This window comes from Caretta caretta, chromosome 10 (genome assembly GCF_965140235.1).
Source record: "Caretta caretta isolate rCarCar2 chromosome 10, rCarCar1.hap1, whole genome shotgun sequence".
Classification (NCBI taxonomy): Eukaryota; Metazoa; Chordata; order Testudines; family Cheloniidae; genus Caretta; species Caretta caretta.
The window spans coordinates 15,041,730-15,063,013 of record NC_134215.1 but is presented as its reverse complement, the minus strand read 5'-3'; the positions used below and the strand labels follow the sequence as shown (position 1 = coordinate 15,063,013).

The 21,284-nt window shown below is 40.7% G+C and overlaps 1 protein-coding gene across 11 annotated transcripts in view; it reads left to right on the top strand.

The window, feature by feature from the left end:
• Positions 1 to 21,284, top strand: part of TRRAP (transformation/transcription domain associated protein) — a 155,550-nt gene that overhangs the window by 132,296 nt on the left and 1,970 nt on the right. For all 11 annotated transcript variants that reach the window (XM_075132690.1, XM_075132691.1, XM_075132689.1 and 8 more), the window contains 5 exons: positions 3,008 to 3,233; positions 3,964 to 4,181; positions 7,329 to 7,513; positions 9,898 to 10,101; positions 11,268 to 11,462. In XM_075132690.1, the coding sequence (XP_074988791.1) occupies positions 3,008 to 3,233; positions 3,964 to 4,181; positions 7,329 to 7,513; positions 9,898 to 10,101; positions 11,268 to 11,462 (1,028 nt within the window). The remainder of the gene's footprint in view (positions 1 to 3,007; positions 3,234 to 3,963; positions 4,182 to 7,328; positions 7,514 to 9,897; positions 10,102 to 11,267; positions 11,463 to 21,284) is intronic.

The following is a 21,284-nucleotide window of genomic DNA, read 5'->3' as shown; positions in this document are numbered from 1 at the left end:
CTCGGAGTACTTTTCCCAGACCTGAAGAAGATCTCTGTGTGGCTCGAAATTTTGTGTCTCTCACCAACAGAAGTTTGTCCAATAAAAGATACTACCTCACCCATGTTGTCTGTCTCCTATCCTGGGATTGACATGGCTACAATTACACAGGCCAGATAAGGAGTGATCACTTTGTGAAAGTTGTTCGCACATGGGTGATAGGGTGTTTTTGTCTTTTATCATTTTTGTGTGTGAGTTCATTAAAGAGTTTAGTATTTGTCTGGTTTCACCCACATAGTTGTTGTTCGGGCAGTGGATGAAGTACATTCACCACATGTTGTGATAAGCACATGTAGGACCCATGGATCTTGAAAGCTGTGTTGTGTGTGATATGTCTGCAGGTTCTGCATCTCTTGTTCTGGCAGGGTCTAGTGCCCCTTTGACTTGATGTATCCTGGTCTGTGGGGAGCTCGCTTCTGATGATGCGGTTGTGGGGTTGTTTGAAGGTTGGTGTTAACACACTACATTTGCCTGCTACTCTTAAATGCATATTTTCAAATCCCTTATGCATAACGGCTGACCCTCAATTGCCCACTTCATTTTTAGTGACCGCTTATAACGTGTTACCTCTTATGCTTAACAATCTGTTCTGACTTGTATTTAGCTCAGACAAGGTTGATGAGGCAATATCTTTTATTGGACCAGCTTCTTTTTGGTGAGAGAAACTTGAGCTTTTTTGTATTTAGCTTGGACATTCTGATTCCCTTCCCCAGACCTGAAGAAGAGCTCTGTGTAGCACAAAAGCTTGTACCTTCCACCAACAGAAGTTGGTCCAATAAAAAATGTTACCTCCCCTACCTTATGTCTCACTTACCAGTAATGCATGTGGCGCATGGCTCTGTCTTTCTTCCTCTCTGCAGGGGGAAAATTCTGTGTGGATTTAAACTATTTTTATTTTCACTTTAATTTTTTTAAGATATTTTTATTTAAGCTGTGCTGTGTGTTCTTATTAGTGAGAGCAAAGTCGAGATGAGTGCGTTGCACTCAGAACAGGAAGTGCTAGGATTTATGGTGGTTCTTAGATCTTGCAGGATTTTGTTCTACAGTCTCAGACCAACTCTCGATAAAGCATTATCTCCTGCACAACCACACTTTATCCTTGTAGTAGATGGTTCCAGTTGTTGACCCCAGTTCTCATCCTGGAGCTGTGGGCAACTGTTCAGATGTCCCGGCACAGATTATTAAGTATCTTGAAGATATGGATGGAGATCTTGAATTTGATATGATATTCAGTGGAGTGCTACAATAGCAAGCAGAGGACAAGTTTGATATTCTAGCGGTAACCTGAGTTGTTAAGAAGAGCTGCTTTGTTTTGTACTAACTGGAGTTTCCTGAGCATTGATTGTGCCCAAGTAGACTGTATTGTGGTAATCCAATCAGGATGTAACAAAGGCATGTACTATTGAGGCCACGTCCCACTTAGGATGGAACACTTATCTAGCCAGCCATAGGTAGCAGAATGCATTGTTTGCATATGTGAGAGTATAACATCAGTGAGAATCCAAAACCATTCCCGAATTGCAGAGTCATTTGACTAATTGTGGGATATGTATCTTCAACTAGAGGAGACAGCATGTAGCTGCAAATTCTCTTTAAACTGGAACAATCTCTCTGCTGTTTGGATTCAGCTTCAACCAGCTATTCATGCTTGGTCTGATCTTGGACAAACAGTAGGCTAGCTTGGAGACGCTGGAGTTGTGAAGGATGAACAGAGCTGTTTGTTTGCATGTTGTTGGCATTTCTATTCAGGATGTCTTATCCATTCTCCTAGTTGTTTCATACAAATATTGAACACTGAAAAGAGTAAAAAGAAATGTATTTTTCTGTTCTGAGCTGTAAGAAATAAAAATAATTGTTTTGAATAGCAGACAGCAATTTTACTACTTTGTTTTGGAATTACTTCTGACTTTCGAGATTACTCCCCAGTTGGTGCTCTTTCATCTCATTTTTTAAAAAAGGTATCTATACCCAGATACAGAATAAAATAGAGCTAAGATCTCTTTTGTACTATCTAATACCACTTAATTTCATTTTAAGTCAAAAGGAAGCTCACATTAGTAGATTGGAAAATAAGCTTCAGCCATTCTTCCTCTGCTGTATGATTTGATCTAATCCAGCCTACTCCATACCACACGCATTCCATGATATCTGAATTGGTGAACTACATAAAACCAAATAAAGATGGTTAATCATGTATAGTTACAGTATTCAGAGGTTTCACAGTGTTATTTCTAATGTCCCCATGACCATGAAGCAGTAAGGTATTAGGAGAATCTATATAGGCAAAAGAGCTGGGAAAACAAATGGATTTGTCTAGAGCTTTGTGCAGGAGAAGGAAGCAACAGAGAGCCTGGTGGATTAAGTCATCTAGTGTACAGTTTATTACAAATTGGTTGTAATTATCAGATTCCAAAATCAAACTTCATACAGAGATGAAATACCCAACAGAACCTGTGCAACTAAATGTAGCAAACCTGTATGCACCATGGAATTATTTTTGTTTGTACTGCTGTAGCGCTTAGATTCCTAGCCCAGTAGTGCTATATACTCTACTCATATGTAACAAAGATGGTCTGATCCCTTTCACGAGTAGTTTCATCTCCCATTCTGTGTCCTCAAAATTAATCTGAACATATTAGCTTTTTTCTTTTTGTGTTTGGTATTCATCATTTGCTTTTAGTAACCACTCACATGTTTTATACACTGACTTTCTTGGTAATGTTTTTTGTGTTCAAAATGCTAATTGTAGTAGTTACTTTTCCAGTGTATGTAATAACCATTTTTAGCATTTTCCTCCATATTACCACTGTAGATCTATTTTAATGCATAAATGGTGCACCTAAAAATGTTTTGCTTGAGGGCACAAAGATGAAAGAACAACTTTTAAAATGCCAACTTCAAATATCTGATAGTTAAATATACCATACGGCATTCAGAATGATACATTTTTAAAAAAAATTTCTTTTAGACTTTGACTTCAGTGTACCAGGCTCCATGAAACTTCACAATCTTATTTCTAAACTGAAGAAGTGGATCAAAATCCTAGAGGCGAAAACTAAGCAGCTTCCAAAGTTCTTCCTCATAGAGGAGAAGTGTCGTTTTCTAAGTAATTTCTCAGCTCAAACTGCAGAAGTGGAGATTCCTGGAGAGTTCCTTATGCCAAAGCCAACACATTATTACATCAAAATTGCAAGGTAAACTACCACTGGGTAAAAGGTAGATGTAACTGAAAAAGTAAAGGTTTAAAAAAACAAATCCCCTTCCCCCACTTCTTGTGATGCAGTATCAATCCCAGTTACAGAAATGCACTTTATTTGTGTCTCTGTATTGAAATGACTTAATGGAATATCTAATGGCATGTTACATTCTTATGTCTTAACATAATACAGTTCTAATTTTAGATTCATATGGTAGTTTTACAGGGTCTTACTGGGAAATTAGGGAGGAGGAGAATATTTTTAAGCTCATTGTAATCTCCTTTACATTAGTGTAAATCCAGAGTATTTCTGCTAACTACTAGAGTCAGTAGAGGTATTCTGGTTTTTCATCAGTGTTGTGGTTATCAGAATCTGGTCAAGAGAATAGCTTGAATTAAAAGCTTCATTCTTAAATGTAGAAAAGACAAAGACGAAAACTTTCTTCATAACCATGTTTTTTTTTTTGTTTAAACAGAATACAAATCTTTGCTGAGCTCTTAGTAGAAGTGTAGCTTATAATAAGGTTGTATCTCATTTTAAAGAAGTCACAGTTGAGCGTTGGTTTTGCAGAAGCTCAGGAGCTAACAAGGTGTTTCTTTGTACCTCTAAATACGACATTTCTATTTTATTTTATTTTTTAAAAAGTCTTGCTTTGATCTCAGAGGACAGAAATAAAGCTTTAGGCTTTGAAAGCTCAGGTGCTTTTATCTGTTCCTTTTCTTGATAGATTTATGCCCAGAGTGGAGATAGTACAGAAGCACAACACTGCAGCCAGAAGACTCTATATACGAGGCCATAATGGAAAGATTTACCCATACCTAGTAATGAATGATGCTTGCCTGACAGAGTCTCGCAGAGAAGAGCGAGTATTACAGCTCCTTCGCCTTTTGAACCCCTGCTTAGAGAAAAGAAAAGAAACCACAAAGAGGCATTTATTTTTCACAGGTACAGTAAGAGCAGGTTTTAGATAATTCTTTGTGTCTAAGAAAATCATGTTCCTTAAAGTGATGTAAGAAGATCTAATTATTTAAACTAAAATTTGAAATATGTGTGATATCAAATTAAATTGATGTAAATCCTGCCTCTATCCTGGTGATCACAGAGGCTTCCCAGGCACTGTGACTCCACTGTCCGAGGGGAAAGGGGAATGTGCGGTATTTCGGGACATTTTTAGAAGAGGTTACAAATACTGTGTGGAGCGAAGTCATCTGTGAATGATTGGCCATACCTCTGCACTATGTCCCAAAGGATCCATTGCTGCGGCAATATGCAGATCCACCTGATGACATTTACCGGTCAGTTTTATTTTAAATTAGTGATGTGTGAATACCAGACTACCCCCACCCACTTCTAGATAATCCAAAAGCAATGGGAAGGTGTTAAGCATCTGGAAGACAACCACTCATATAAAACTTTGAATTTGGTATCATTTCCATATTCTACCTATGAGGCCATTACTCATTAATTCTTAGGTTTAAAATAAAAGGCTTCATCGGCACTGCATAACGTTTACTGCTAAACAATTACTAAACTAATGTGAGTTCAGTGATTCAGATATCTTTAATATAGACCTCTTTGTGTGCATATATTTATGCATGATTTTGGTCTTGAAAGAGCTAACTTGGAGGCTGTCTCCATGCTCACACTACAGCCTGGCAATGTTTGGGAACAACAGTGAACAAAACAGTAGCTGTCTTGCCTCTGTTTCCTCAGTTAGACCTCTCCCTCACACTGTAACTTTTTATATTAATTGCAAAAATCTTCATTCATGCAGTATCTTTATGCATGCAATATTAAAGTTCAGAGACAAAGTGGGTGTGGTAATATCTTTTATTGGACAACTACAACAATACTGCATATAGTCAGGTTGAAAGTTAAGTATGTAAAAGACAGGAACTGACAGTTAAGATGGAAGGTACTGTCAATTCTTCCCCTGTGTACGTGCATTTTGATTATTTTGTGTCTTGATAATAAATAATACAGTCGTCATGGTGAAGTTGTGAAACACTCCTTATTGAGAGTATTTGATTCTTCACAGTACACTTGGTCTGCCTGTGACTTGAACACTAATACAAATATAATGTCTTTGTTCAATTAAATTGTTGGCAAGTTCCAGCTGCCAGCCAACTAATACATTATATAGTAATATAAATACCCATCATCTTGGAAGATTGTGAAGCACTTAGAAGTTCTGTATACAACACCACTGTAATGCAATCAGAGGTGGAGGGCAGAAACCAACTGTCTCACAATTGAGGGTAAGGGAAATTTATAGTCAAGGACAGTGGGGCAGACTTGCTGTTTTAGCGTGGGTCCTCAAGTTTTTTGAGCCAGATTTTTGTGTCAGTCTCTCTCTTTGCACCCACAGTTGCTGTTATGTACTTGATACAGATGCAATCATGAACTTAGATGACTGACTGACATAAATTACAACTGCTAATAATTACAAGTGCAAAAAAGACCTAGCTTCAAAAATGTGACCCTTAATGTCCACACAGAGAAGAATCCCACTCAAAATTCCCAGCCAAAGGAATTCTTATCAAAAAGGCATAATATATGTGTGTGTGTGTGTGTCTATAGATAGATAGATAGATAGCTCGATCATTGTATGGACATATGTAGGAAATATGCATTCTCCAAACCATTGATATAACCTATCACAGAACAGGCAAAATAACTTGTGCAGTGTCTTAACTTCTTAGGGGGTTATTTAGTTCATATATGTGGGAAGACAACTGTATGTCATGCTCAGTACTAATGACAATTAAAAAGACAGGATAAACCCCTTGAAAGATATACTTAATGGATACAGAAGCTGACTCTTAAATGTAGCATATATAATAACATAAATGCTATGGTGGATATGCAAAGAACCTAATTTTAAACTACAATCTCTTTTTTAAAAAAATAAATAAAAAATCAAAATCAGTACATCCTCTTGTTGTGTTATTACACATTTTTGTCAGCGCCTACAAGTGAAGAAGGCTAAGTTTCTCCTCCGAGGGTTAAATGGAAGCAAAACAGAAGACCCAGCTCATTAATGACAATTCTGCATGTAACACAAATTATATTGGGTGTTTTTTTTTCAAGTTACTGAAGAAACCACATTGAACTGTTGAAATAAGGATTTGGGGGTGAGGGGGGAAAACTCGTTGTTACAAGTAAGCTGAGATCAATTATTTCAACACTTTCATTGCTTGCAATGAAACAATCTGCCTGGTGACCAAAAGATCAAGATTGCCAAACAAACTAAATAATATCATCCATGTAAAACTAGCTACAAAAGAGCTCTAGTCTGATTCTTTCTTAAAAGAAGTGCAGAATGCAAATAGCAGACATGAGTGTTGCGTGTGTTTAGAAAAAACTAGTTAGGCTCAGTTCTGCAAAGCATCCAACTGGACTGTAGGCAAAATTTCAAAAGTATCTATGTCTCTAGGCTCCTAAATCACTTAGGTGCTTTTGAAAATGTTAACCATTTATACTTAGTTGAAGAGAGACACAATCTTATCATGTGAAGGTCTGTTCTTCACAGATTTTTGCAATGTTCTTTCTCTCCAGTTGTGGGTTCACCTCAATGTTCTATTAAATTTTTTTGTTGTTCTTTAGAGTTTTTTTTTATATATGTATTGGAGTGAGACCAGAATGATTTAATCAGACACTGAAAACGTGTGTTCGCAGTAGGTAGATTAGTATCTGAAACAAAAATTCTCCTCTTTTCTACAAATAAGAGACCCAGGATGAACTGTGAATCACTAGATTTTTACTAACATGGTTTAGCTGTAGGAAATTCAACCATCCCTTTCAGTGTGATACAGAAATGTTTTTCCCACTCAGAAATTCCTTTGCATGGTATGACATGGAGTGAAAAAGAAAATGCCTCTCTTTTATTAAGCTTTTTTTTTTTTGTTTAACCAAGTAGTTGAATGTGCTATGAGGAATAAAAATCTCCACTTGACATACTTCAGTTGATTATCACAGCAATGTTTAAGGGCTGATATCTGCATGCTGATTCTCCCATTTCTTAGTGTTTTGATTATGTATTAACAATTTTCTTCCTGTCTTTTTTTTTCCTGTTCCAAAATTTATTTCTAGTCCCCCGTGTTGTAGCAGTCTCTCCACAGATGCGCTTGGTTGAAGACAATCCCTCTTCTCTCTCCCTGGTGGAGATCTATAAGCAACGCTGTGCCAAGAAAGGCATTGAGCATGACAACCCTATTTCTCGTTACTATGACAGATTGGCAACAGTCCAAGCACGAGGGACACAAGCCAGCCATCAGGTATTGAATCTTTGTTTACTATTATTCAAACTCACTTCTTAGGGGCTTTGTGACATTATACTTTGCTTTCCTTTCTCGTGTTTGCTACATACATTGTATGTGTGGTGGTGGTGGTGGTGTTTACCTGATATCTCATTAGTCCCATTATCTCATCAGTATTCTGAAGAATCTCAGGAAACTTATGCCCTCAAAAAAGCCTCACTACCTAGTCTACTTTATTAACTACATAAGTGTAATTCTAACTAGTGTAGAGAAAAACATGGTGTTTATATTATTTTCTAGTCCGATGTCTAGTACTTCTGAAAGGTGTCAGTTGAGAGCATCAGAAGCAGAACTCCTGGCGCCACAAAAACAGATACAGTATTGGTAGATGTGGTGTAAGCTTCCCCATGCTGGTTTGCTATGGTATCTGAGTCAGGTTTATCTTTTTGCATGAGGCTGCAAACATGTCATTCATGAGGCCAGGTTTTGGAAAGTGGACGTCTCTTCACTAAAAGCTGAACTGAGCCCATGGATTTATTTCACCAAAGTCAGATACAAAGTATAGTCAGTCACCACTAACTTGAACCTAATTCATATTTGTGCCCTGCTGAGTACAGGGCTCCATATCCTATTGTAACTCCCAGGAGCCATCCAGTGCTGATAAAATAAGGTTATTAAAGGTTTTCCTTTTTTATATAAATATATATGTCTTTCAGCATGCCAGTCCAGTTTCAGATTAGTTGTGGAAATACACAATATGTTTATCTGCTGAATGTGTTGTTGCAAGAAAGTCTTTCAGCCTTTCTGTGTTACAAAACAAAATGATGTGTTACGTAACATCTGTTTCTGTTTTGAGGCTGATTCCTTCAGGTTATCAAACTTCATCGTGAACAGTCATTTAATTGAAGCCAGTATGATGATTATTCTCTTTTGAATGTAAGGGAACAGATTCTAGCTTTATTTCTTTTTCTAATTAATTAGGCTAGTATATGCTACAGTAATTAAATTTGGTAGTAGTTTGCAGATGTTTACATCCAGGGGAGAACTCTGCTGCACAGTGTGAAATTACAGAAATAGTTGAAAGCCTTTCTTTAGTTTTACTATTGAGAGGGCACCCAGATTGTGCTAAGCACTGTCCAAACATACATCTTTGCTCCAAAGATCTTGTGTTCTGTGTTTTTTCTCCCAGTTCCACTTACTTGTGAAAATGCCCTTCATTTCCTCCTACAAACCCCTAACCAAAAAGATAAAACAGTTTTTGTAGGTCTGTGCCTGTAATGTCCCAGATGCAATTTCATACCTTTTTCCTTGTAGCCCTTTATGTGTGGAACGCCATTCTGCAAAAATCTGTCCTCTTCATATCATAATGGCTAATGAGCTGAGACTATTGCGATTGATCTGTTCAGAGCTAGTTTATGACAAATATGCTCATACCACTGTTATCCTGTCCATCCTTCTTCCTTGGTGATTTGTTAGTCTCAGCAACCGGTTAACCTGCGTCTTAAGTCAAGGGCCTAATTTAAAACCCATTGAAGTCAATGTGGGAGTCTTTCCATTGATTTCAGTGAATTTAGGATAACGCTCCAAGAGTAAAGTTTTTGAGTCAGGGACTGTTTGATGCATCTGTACAGTGCCTAGTATGGTGGGTCCCCACCGGGGTCCAGAGCCTCTGGAAATAACTAATACAACTACAAAATAATATAAATATCAAGTCCTGAAGGGAGGATTTGAGTTCACTGCAAAGTGCTTCTTCAGCTTGGAGTGAAATTGTCCATCCCAATTTGTCTTCTTTGCCTCTTTCACAGAGTGGAAAGAAACACTTTGTCTTTCCTGATTGTGGGGTATGGGATATTTGGTAGGAGTGAATTGATGCTGGTTATATTAATGAAGGTACAGCAAGAAAATTTGCTTTTGAAGATGAAGAGTTAAGTACTTCTCTATCAGTCTGTTATGCAAGTGCAGCAGCAGGGTGTATTGAATGTCCTTCGGATCACTCCTGATTTTTCTTGAGATGTTGAATAGAAGGTATAATAACTGTTTGGTCTTCCGGCTTCTGTTAGATCTATAAGCAGCTTTCTGATGTCCTTATGGTAATAATTCATCTGACATTCTCAAGGCAAAGAAACATCTCTTGTCATAATCTGAAATGACCTTGAAACCATTCAGGATATACACTTTCAAAATTTCTCATATGTTTATAGAAGAGTTAGAAAAAATACTGGAATGAATGCATCTGTTTTAGAATCATGATTCCACCTTAAAATGGAACAGTTGAGGGAAGAAGAGGGGTAGGTTAGTAAAGTTAGCTCTGATATTTCATTAGTACATTTTTATATTGACCGATCAGTAGATAGTAGTGGTTTAAAAATCACTTGTCTTAACTAAATTTGCTTTGCTTTTAGGTTCTTCGGGATATACTTAAAGAAGTGCAGAGTAACATGGTGCCACGCAGTATGCTTAAGGAATGGGCTTTACATACATTCCCAAATGCCACAGATTACTGGACGTTTCGAAAGATGTTCACAATTCAGTTGGCATTAATTGGCTTTGCAGAATTTGTCTTTCATTTAAATAGACTCAACCCTGAGATGTTACAGATTGCCCAGGTATATTGCATTCATTGAAGATGCACATTTTCTTCTTTGATAAACTGAAATTTTGTAATTTAACTTTTTTGAAATGACTATATATTTACTATACACTGTACACTGATTTGATTTTTTTTGCATGCGTTTATGCACCCCGGGTGTAATCAACAGAGCATTTCAGTAGGCCTCTCTCTTCACTACATGATTATACAAAATATATGCAATAATAAAAAATGCCATCAGTGGACACACACATTACCCTCTAAATTCTCAGCTTTTGGAAGGACAACTCCTGTTCATCAAAAAGGGTCTCAAAAACAACATAAAAACTCTCAAATGCTCATGTAGATGTGTGTACAGTCTCAGATTCCCTTTTCCCCATTCTTCACAAGCACTATCTTGACTATTTTCCTGTGTCAAATATCAAGTGGTTTTAGAGCTTCATATTCTTATGGGAAATATTCATTTTCTAATTCCATTCTCTCTCCCCTCCCTCCCCTTTGGCACTGGTATCATGTTGAACTGCAGCTTCCATTGCCAGTGTTTTCTGCTTTAACATAAGCATCTAACATGAGGCTTGCCAACTTAGTAGAGCAAAGATGGTATATCTTAATGTAATTTTAATGCTTGGAGAGCTATACTCTATACAACAATTAAAAGATTAATGAATCCCCGCCACTCAGACACGGCTTTCAGGTGCATACCCAGAGTGAACAATGCAGTCCTTTGCTGAGATGCAAACAGAATGAAGACTTATCTTTCTTCCCCTACTCGCTCACCCACCACAACCACAAAAGAACCTGTTCTTTATGGCTGATATTCTGATCCCATATATTTAATATGGTTCTTACTTTTCTTCTGTCTACACATGATTTGTAAGAGAATAGTATGTTTGAAATTCTAGATACCCATTGTTCAAGTATTGCTTGATCAAGAGAGCAAGGCGGTATTTGAACAAAGGAAATTCAGTGTTTTTTTTATTCTTCCATGTTTAACTTCCATCTTTGTTACAACACTTTATGCTAGGGAAATGGAAATAATTTCACTGATGCACATGGATTAAACTTACCACTCTGCTCTGAGTATTGCCAGTAAAAAAAAAAAAAAACTATTAGTGATTTTTATACGTTGATTTTCCTTTCCTTTTATAAAGATTCATGCCTGTGTCTCATTTTAAAATCTAGGATACTGGCAAGCTCAACGTGGCATACTTCCGATTTGATATTAATGATGCTACTGGTGATTTGGATGCCAATCGTCCTGTCCCATTCCGTCTTACACCAAACATTTCTGAATTCCTTACAACCATTGGCGTGTCTGGTCCATTGACTGCATCAATGATTGCAGTAGCTCGCTGTTTTGCACAGCCAAACTTTAAGGTATGTACAGTATTTACCTTTAAATAGTGTTTTACAGGCATATCACACTTGCACTATAATGGACACCTCATAGGTCAGTGTGCTTGATATGCAGGAGTTCTGAGTCTACTCCGTCTTGGAATGCACCACCAGAGTTGGTGGCATCCTCGCATTGGAGGAAACCGGAGAGAAGTCACCATTCTCCATCTCCAGTACCACCCAAGCAGCAGAAAAAGTCAAACTAGGGTGACCAGACAGCAAATGTGAAAAAATGGGACAAGGTGTGGGGGGTAATAGGAGCCTATGTAAGAAAAAGACCCCAAAATAGGACTGTCCCTATAAAATCAGGACATCTGGTAACCCTAAGTCAAACACTTTTGCATCTTCTAGCCAGAAAAAAAGGCCCCCTTCATTTTTGAGGGCTAGGTCTCTGACAGAATCAGCCACAAGTTAGAGCTAAGCCAGCTCTGACTAGATGCTCCCCAGTACCACATTCATCATCTAGCATTGTAAAGTTGTGGTCTCCAGCACCACTTCCTCCTAATCCCTGGAGGAGGCCAGTGTCTCTGAATTTTCCTCTATGGTTTCTGACAATAAGATGTACCAGGAACTTAATGAAAAGAATAGCCATCTCCTGTGTACACAGCTGGAACCAGTCCAAGACTATGCATATAAGTTAGAAGACGTTTTGCAGGCCCTGCCAGCTTGGCTTTACCTGTAATTGAGGCCATCTTAGGTCCTACCAAAATCCTTTAGCAAATTCCCTCCCCTTTGACACCCCCTGCCAAAAGGACAGGGAAGAGTTACGAAGTTTCTTCTCCGGGTCATTAGTATTTTTATTCACGCCCAACCCCAAGATCTTTGGTAGTAACAGCTGTGAATGAAAAGGCAAGACAAATCTAGCCCCAAAGACACAAAGAAATTAGATTTGTTTGGGAGAAAAGTTTATTCATCATCAGGATTGCAGTTTAGAATTGCTCACTATAACCACTTTTATTGGGATTAAGTGTTGAAATTTGTGGACAAGTTGCCAGATCATGCCAAAGAGGAATACAGAGCACTTGTGACTGAGGGCCACATGGTGGCAAGAACATCCTTATAGGCTGCCTTAGATGAGGCAGATTTAGCAGCTTGAATAATGGCAATAGTGGTCACTATGCATCATGCTTATTGGCTGCAAACAGCTGGCATTCCAACCAAAATCCAACAGACAATTGAGGATTTGCCTTTCGAAGGCATAGATTTATTTTTCAGAGAAGACAAAGCTCTGCATTGTCTTGAAGATTCTAGGGCAATTCTAAAGTTTTTGGGCATTTGCATCCAAGCCCTAAGAGAAAGCAGTTCTGTCTCCAGGTCCAGTAAAAGTACCTGTTCTATCCTTCAAGTCAGCTGGACCAAATCTAGGAGGTGCCAAAAGACTCAGAGGACCACAACCTCCTCCGCCACCGCTAACAACATCTGCTATCTTTAAACAATCTTATAGCATTTAAGCAGTCTGATTCCTTAGATGAGGCCAGCATACCACTCACTCTGATTTCCCCTCCCTTTGGCAGCATGTTGTTCCACTCATCAGTGGGTACTAAGCACATTGGAACTGGGATAAACCCTGCACTTTTCCTCTGTTTTCCATTCTCTTTCCTCCCCGCCGCATCCCTTGTCAGGAACTTTTTTCGCAAGACTTCTAATTCAAGAAGTTCAACCTCTGTTACAATTCGGGGCCCCTGAAGAAGAGGTTCTATTCCCATTATTTTCTCATTCCAAAGGCCAAGAGAGGCCTTAGACCTGCAAAAACTCAACGAATACATTTTTAAAGAAGTTTTGTGTGGTTACCCAAGCATCTATTATCTCATCCCTAGATCCCAGTGACTAGTTTGCTGCCCTCTACTTAAAGGATGCCTACTTCCATGTGGCCATTCACCAGAGTCACAGGAGCTTTTTAAGGTTTATTGTAGCAGATAGTTATCAGTTTACAGACCTTGCCTTTGGCCTGTCTTCAGCCCCTCAAGTCTCCACAAAGTGCATGGCAGTCATTGCAGCACATCTCAAGAAAGTAGGTGTCCAGGTGTGCCCATGTTTGGTTGGTTTGAGGTCAGTCAAGGGAGCAAGTGGAGGTAGCCATCAAAAAGCTCCAAAAAGTCCTCTACAGTCTGTGGTGGTTGCCTTTGTTCGTTGGGCCTGTTGATCAGCAAGGGCACATCAGTTGTTCTGCCTCTGCAGAGAATCGAATTCATAGTAGCAGTTCTTGATTCTATGACTGCAAGAGCATATTTACTTCAGGCCTGGCTTCAAGGAATATTGAACCTTTGAAGGGGCTTCAAGGTGTATCCTTGTACAGCAGTAAGGAATTTTCTGAGACTTCTAGGTCACATGGCAGCTTGTACATAAGTAAAGTCTGGCATGCTGAGTCACTTAAGAGTTATTCAGAGCTGGTCTGTCATTCCTTTTTGTTAGCTGTATGTACTAATTCATGTTCCTGCAAATGTCTTCTTGTCCCTGGATTAGTGGGTTGGACCCCACCAGGGTTTGGAAGGCGGGTTTCTTTTTTCCACAACTCTTCCCTCCATGCCCCTGGTCATAGATGTTTTGTGTCTCAGATGGGGAGCTCATGTAGGGGACCTCCAGACTCAGGGACTCTGGTCAAATAAAGATCTGTCTCTGCACATCAGTGCTGAAGAACTTTGAGCTATCCACCTGGTCTGTCAGGTTTTTCTCCCTCACATCAGAGGTGATACTGTGCAGGTAGTCATGGATGACACTGCTGTTCCATTTGAACAAGCCGGGAGGTGCCAGATTATTCCCCCTTTGCCAAGAGGAAATGAACCTATAGACTGTCTACATTCACGCAATTACACTCAAAGCATCTCATCTCCTGGGGGGGTCCAAAAATATCTTGCACACCATTTCAGCACAACATTCAGCAGAGATCATAATTAGTTCTTCAGATCTGACATGGCAAAGTCCATTTTCAGCCTTGGGGAATGCCAGAAATAGATCTCTTCATCACCCGACAACAGGAAGTGTCACTTGTTCTGTTCAAGGGCAAGTCACAGTGCAAGGTCTTTGTCAGACATTTTCCTGTTGTCCTGGATGGGGGGAAATTCTGTATGCTTTTCCTTCCAGTCCCAATGGTACTAAGAGTTTTGTGCAAACTCAAGCAGAATCACACTAATTTTAATCTAGTCTAATTTTAATAGCACCAGCCCAGCTTTGACATCATTGGTTCTCTGACTTGTTGAGTCTTTCAGTTCGAGATCCCACATCTCTCCCTCAGTCTTGTATATAGTTTCACGGAACCACAGCCAGTCACTGCATCTCAACTCTCAGAGCCTACATCTAACGGCTTGGATATTTGGTGGCTAACTGTTCCTTTGTGGTTCAAAACATTTTCTTAAATAGTGGGAATTCTTCCACAAGGTATATTTACCTCAGGAAATGGCAGAGATTCTCCATGTGATTCCAGCAGAAAGGTACTTCTCCTTTTTAGGCTCCCATACATTTTATTCTGGGTTTCTTGCTTCACCTAGAGGTAAAAGGACTCTCTATTAATTCCCTGAGTTTTTATGTGGCAGCTATCTCCTCATTCCATCCTATAGACGGAAGATTTTTTTCCCTACCCTATGACGATTGGATTTTTGAAAGGATTGTACAGACTCTTCCCTACTGTAATTGATCCCACACTATCATATCATTTAAATTTGGTTCTATCAATTTTAATAGGACCCCCTTTTGAGCCTGTATGTGCCCCCTTTCTCATCTCAATGGGGATAGCATTCCTATCAATAGCATTACTTCTGCCAGGAGGGTAGGAGAACTACAGACTTTGGTTGCTGATCCTCCTTATTTGGTTTCTTTTATAAAGATAAAGTTAGTTTACGTCTGCACCCTAAATGTCTCACTAAAGTGGTATTGGATTTTCATCTGAATCAGCCTACATATTTAACAACCTTTTTTCTGAAACCTCACTCTCTCATAAAGACAAGGAAACACTCTATAGTTTGGATGTCCATAGGCTAAGACTTTTACCTGGAGTGGACAAAACAGTTTAATGTTTCTGCAATTATTTAATTCCTTTGATGACCAGGTGAAGAGTCAGTGGGTCTCTTTGCAGAAGATCTCCTCCTGTATTATCTTTGCTATGATATTCATAAGGTCCAACCACCTCAGAGTTTTAGCACATACTGCAAGAGCTCAGGAAGCGTTGAGTACTTTCTTAGGTCAAACATCAGTGACATTTACAGGTCTGCGACTTGGTCATCTGTTCATACCTTCACCACTCATTATGCTGTCTCCCAGGCCTTAAGAGATGGTGCTAGATTTGGGAGAGTGGTGTTGTGTAGTCCTTGTTTAGGTAGACTCTGATACCTTCCTCCTGGATCTGCTTGAGAGTCACCTGAGGTGGAATGGACATGTGCAAGCACTCAAAGAAAAAATGGTTACATACCTGTTTCATAACTGTTGCTCTTCAAGATGTGTTGCACATGTCCTATCCTCTTTCCCCTCTACATTTGAGTACAAGAAAATATAGGCCTCCAGTGTGAAAGAACTGTGGGGAGCGGTTGGCTCTGCCCCTTTATACCCTCAACTATCAGCACGAACGTGTGGTGGATGCAAGCACCACCCATCAGGTATCACTGTGGGGAAAAAGATCTCAAGCTTTGGTGAAATGACATGCAAACACCTGAAATGGAATGGACATGTACAACACATCCAAAAAAAAACCAACAAAAAAAAATCCGTTACTGAGCAGGTATGTAACCATTTTTCAGAGATTCTGAGAACGCCACAATAGCTTCTTAAATATTACATCAGCACCAATACAAAGGCCAGTTGAAATCTCTGTAGTTTTAGTCAGAATACGTAAGGTTGGAATAATTTCACTCTAAATTCACTGTTTGCTCAATCAAATTAATATGAACCAGTTGTTTTTATCATCCTAGCTTTGTAAGTCCTTGAAAATCTAAAAATGACAAATATAGCATCATTTAGATCCTTAAGAGTATATTGTGAATAGAAAAACATCGTGACACCTCATTAGCAGAGTAGGATGTTGAAAATACATTGTTGCTTTGATGGACTTTGGCTCTTGACAGGGTGTAGTTTACTAAAGAAATTGGCTTAATTCCTTTTAAATTCTAATGCTTTACAAAAATGAGACATCTTGCAGTTAGGCAGCAATTTGCACCAAACAGCATTGCACAAAACACATTGTAGTTACTTTTTTTTTTTTTTTTAGCAATTAGGCATTCTCATACAATGTGTGTTGGTTACCTTTAAAATTCAAATGGGTAAAGGTGAGTTCCTGATGTGAAATTTTCCATCTTTGTAGAACAGAAAGCAGGTGCAGTGTGTTTTTCCATAATTAAGCCACTTACAGGTTGACTTTACATATGTTTTAGGCCATGTTTATACATGGAGACAAATTTTCAGATGTGGCCTTCAATGTGTGTGTGTCTCAATTTTTGCATGTACAACTGGAAACACCATAAGCCTGACTTTCATGGGTGCTGAGCACCCACAACTCCCCTTGACTTTATTTGGAGGTATGGAAGCACAGCACTTGTAAGACTGAAATCGAGCACCTAGTAACATTGACTACTTTTGAAAATGTGGCTTGGCTTTTAACCTTAGTAAGCTGAATTCCTGTAATTCTTTTTCTTCAAAATACTGTTTTGATTAGAGATACCTGGGATGCCTAGAAAGACTTGGTTTTATAAACTATAACTCTTAGCATCAAAAGCTCAGACTGCTGGCATTTATACCTTACTATCAAGAAATGAGCTGCTAAGGGATGAGGGAAAATAGAAAACTGTGTTTTTGTGTATTTCCTCTCAGTAACGACAGGGTGTCCGTAGGATGCCAGTTAGTTGAAATTTTAAAAATTCAGTTCAGAAATCCACAGTTAAAACAAGTCAAAACAAGAAATTACAACTTGTGGGACAATAACTACTAATTACGTTCAGCTGAAATATGCTGCATTTACGTAGGTGGGTAGGATGTGGGACCAGAATTTCCTTTCCAGACTTTAGTGGTAAGAGTCATATCTGATATCATTCAGCTAGTTATTTCTATTCTAGAACAATATTTTTCCTGAAATAAACCTTCATGTTCTTGTTGGGCAAAAATGTGTGTGATGCATAGAAAATAGTGTGTGTGTAAAAATGTATTTGGTTTTGTAGTTCAGCTATGAGAAATAATTTGTAGGGGAAACTTCATAGCTTTTTATAAATTCTTTTTGAAAAAAAAATCTCTCTTAGAGAACAAAAGAATTTGTTAAACAACACTTAAAAGTTACTGAAAGTCTTAGGGTACGTCTGCAGTACGAAATTATTTCGAAATTCTATTGGAATTTTCGGAAGCTATTTTATACATTCGGTCTTCTGCGTTCCCACTAAAGCGTGTGAATTCGGCAGAGTGTGTCCACAGTACCAAGGCTGGCATCGAATGTCAGAGCGGTGCACTGTGGGTAGCGTTCCCGCAGTCCCCGCCGCCCATTGGAATTCTGGGTTAAGCTCCCATTGCATGATGGGGCAGAAACATTCTCACAGGTGTTTCTCGGTGTGTGTCGTCAGTCGCTCCTCCCTTCGTGAAAGCTACGGCAGACAATCATTTCGCGCCTATTTGGTGTGCAGATGCCATACTGCTTTCAGCAGATGGTGCACCGCTGCTCTCCTGCTACTATGAATCCACCTCTCATTTCCTCTTATCTTCCTATGTAATCTCTACTATCTATTCTTTCTCTTCCTCATCGAACGCTTCCGCTGCCAACTCTGCTCAGCCATTGTGAACCAAGCAACACAGCTTCCGCTGCCAACTCTGCTCTCCCGCTATTGCCACACTTCTGAGCTTCTCCATGTCGTCTGTCCTGGGCTCCCACCTCCATGAAAACTACAGAAGACAACCATTTCCCGCTTCTTTTGGCTATCATGAACCAAACAGCACCTCTTCCGCTGCCACTCTGCTCTCCTATGTTTCACACCCTTTTTCTAGGATTATCCATGCAGGCGCCATAGCCATGGAGCCCACTCAGTGTCCGCTGCAGTTTTGACCATTGTAAATACCTCGTGCATTATCCAGCAGTATGTGCAGTACCTGCAAAACCGGGCAAGGAAGCAACGACAGCGCAATTATGACAGTGATAAGGACATGGACACAGACGTTCCTAGAAGCACAGCATGTGGCGATTGGGAGATTATGGTGGTGTTGGGCCAGGTTCATGCCGTGGAACACCGATTCTGGGCCTGGGAAACAAGCACAGACTGGTGGGACCACATAGTGTTGCAGGTGTGGGATGATTCCCAGTGGCTGAGTGGCTGAGAAACTTTCGTATGCGAAGGGCCACTTTCATGGAACTTTGTGACTTGCTGTCCCCTGCCCTGAAGCGCAAAGACACCAAAATGAGAACAGCCCTCACAGTTGAGAAGCGAGTGGCCATAGCCCTGTGGAAGCTTGCAACACCCGACAGCTACCGGTCAGTTGGGAATCAGTTTGGAGTGGGGAAATCTACTGTGGGGGCTGCTGTGCTGCAAGTAGCCAACGCTATCATTGACCAGCTGCTGTCAATGCTGTATTGATTTTGGAAAATGTGCAGGCCATTGTGGATGGCTTTAATGTGCTGGGGTTTCCTAACTGCGGCGGGGCAATAGACAGAATGAATATCCCTATCTTGGCCCCAGAACACCGGGGTGGCCAGTACATAAACCGCAAGGGGTACTTTTCCATGGTGCTGCAAGCACTGGTGGATCACAAGGGACATTTCACCGACATCAGTGTGGGATGGCCGGGAAAGGTGCATGACGCTCGCATCTTCAGGAACTCTGGTCTGTTTGAACAGCTGCAGGAAGGAACTTACTCCCCAGACCAGAAAATTACTGTTGGGGATTTTGAAATGCCTATAGTTATCCTCGGGGAGCCAGCCTACCCCTTAATGCAATGGCTCATGAAGCCGTACGCAGGCAGCTTGGACAGTAGTAAGGAGCAGTTCAACTATAGGCTGAGCAAGTGCAGAATGGTGGTAGAATGTGCATTTGGACGTTTGAAAGCGCGCTGGCGCAGTTTACTGACTCAGTTAAATCTCAGCAAATCCAATATTCCAATTGTAATTGCTGCTGGTTGTGTGCTCCACAATATCTGTGAGAAAAAGGGGGAGACATTTATGGCGGGGTGGGAGGTTGAGGCAACTCGCCTGGCGGCCAGTTTCACACCACCAGACAATAGGGCAATTAGAAGAGCGCAGCAGGGCGCGCTGCACATCAGAGAAGCTTTGAAAGCCAATTTCATGACTGGCCAGGGTACGGTGTGACAGTTGTTTGTTTCTCTTAAAGTTACCCGCCCCCTATATATATGAAAGGAAATAAAGTCACAGTTGTTTAAAAAATGTTCTTTATTATTTGGTGCACAAAACATTGAGAAAAATCAGAAGCTAGATGGGGGAGGGGGGGATATTGGGTTGGGGGGTGGAGGAGGAGGGAAGAACAAGTCCAGAAACTAAATCAAAATTTAGGATATGCCAGTTTTCTGCTGCTTGTGCAATCCTCTGGGGTTGACTGTGTGGATCCCTGTAGCCTACCACCCCGTGTTCTTGGGCGTCTGGGTGAGGAGGCTATGAAACTTGGGGAGGAGGGAGGACGGTTATACAGGGGCTGCAGCGGCAGTCTGTGGTCTTGCTGCCTTTCCCGCATTAGATCCACCATACAGCGGAGCATGTCAGTTTGCTCCCCCATGAGCTTGACTATAGCATCCTGCCTGCTCTCATTGTGCACGTCCCTCCTCTCTTCGTTTTCATGTAACGCTTTACGCGACTCTGCAATTGCTTGCCTCCACACATTCAGCTGGGCCCTATCAGTGCGGGAGGACTGCATAAGCTCAGCAGACATGTCGTCCTGAGTTCTTTTTTTCCGCCTTCTAATCTCGACCAGCCTCTGGGGCAGAGTAGATAGGGGCCAAGTTGAAACATTTGCACCTGCTGCGGAAGGAGAAAAAGGGAGGGTAGTATTTTAAAAGATACATTTTAGAGAACAAAAGGGGACACTCTTTCTCAGTGAAACAGGCAATTCATAGTACACAGCACATGTTCTTTCTGTACAAGGTCGCATTTTGCCTCTTATACTGAAGTACCTGCCATTTTGGTGTGAGTAAGCCATCACGTGCGGCCGGGCAACAGAATTCAACCTGCAGGCAGCTATGGTAAGCCCTAGGGGCATGTGGGATTCAGCTTCTTCCGCATTCATTTCAAAGCTTTCAAACTGCTGGGCACCGTTTCCCATAGGAAGCAATGCCTGGTGGGTTTTTCATATAAAAGGAGGGCCTGTGGGCTCTCTGGGATGATCGCTTCACACAACACCCTTCCTTCCACCTCCCACCCACTGCATGGCTACGATGAGGCTCTGAGCAGGGATGAACCCTTTAAAGCGAACAGCCCAGCACGGCTGGGTTTCTCTCACCACGTGGCTCCGATCAGGCTCTCACTCACCAGAAGTGCCTTCTCCAGGGTCATGGTCCAGGAGCATTCCTTGGGAGTGGGGGGAGGCTATTGGCTCCAGCGTTAAGAATAGTTCCTGGCTGGGGGGGGAAACGGATTCCCCACTTGCTGCCTGTGCACTGTCCTCCTCCTCCTCTTCATCCTCCAAAAACTCATCCTCCTTGCTCCGTGCTACTCCCCCCTTGCAGGTGTCCATGGATAGTGGTGGGGTAATGGTGGTGTCACCCGCCAAAATTGCATGCAGCTCACAGTAGAAGTGGCATGTATGGGGCTGTGACCCAGAGCGCCCGTTCGCCTACCTGGCTTTTTGGTACACTTGCCTGAGCTCCTTGATTTTTGTACGACACTGCTCTGTGTCCCTGGAG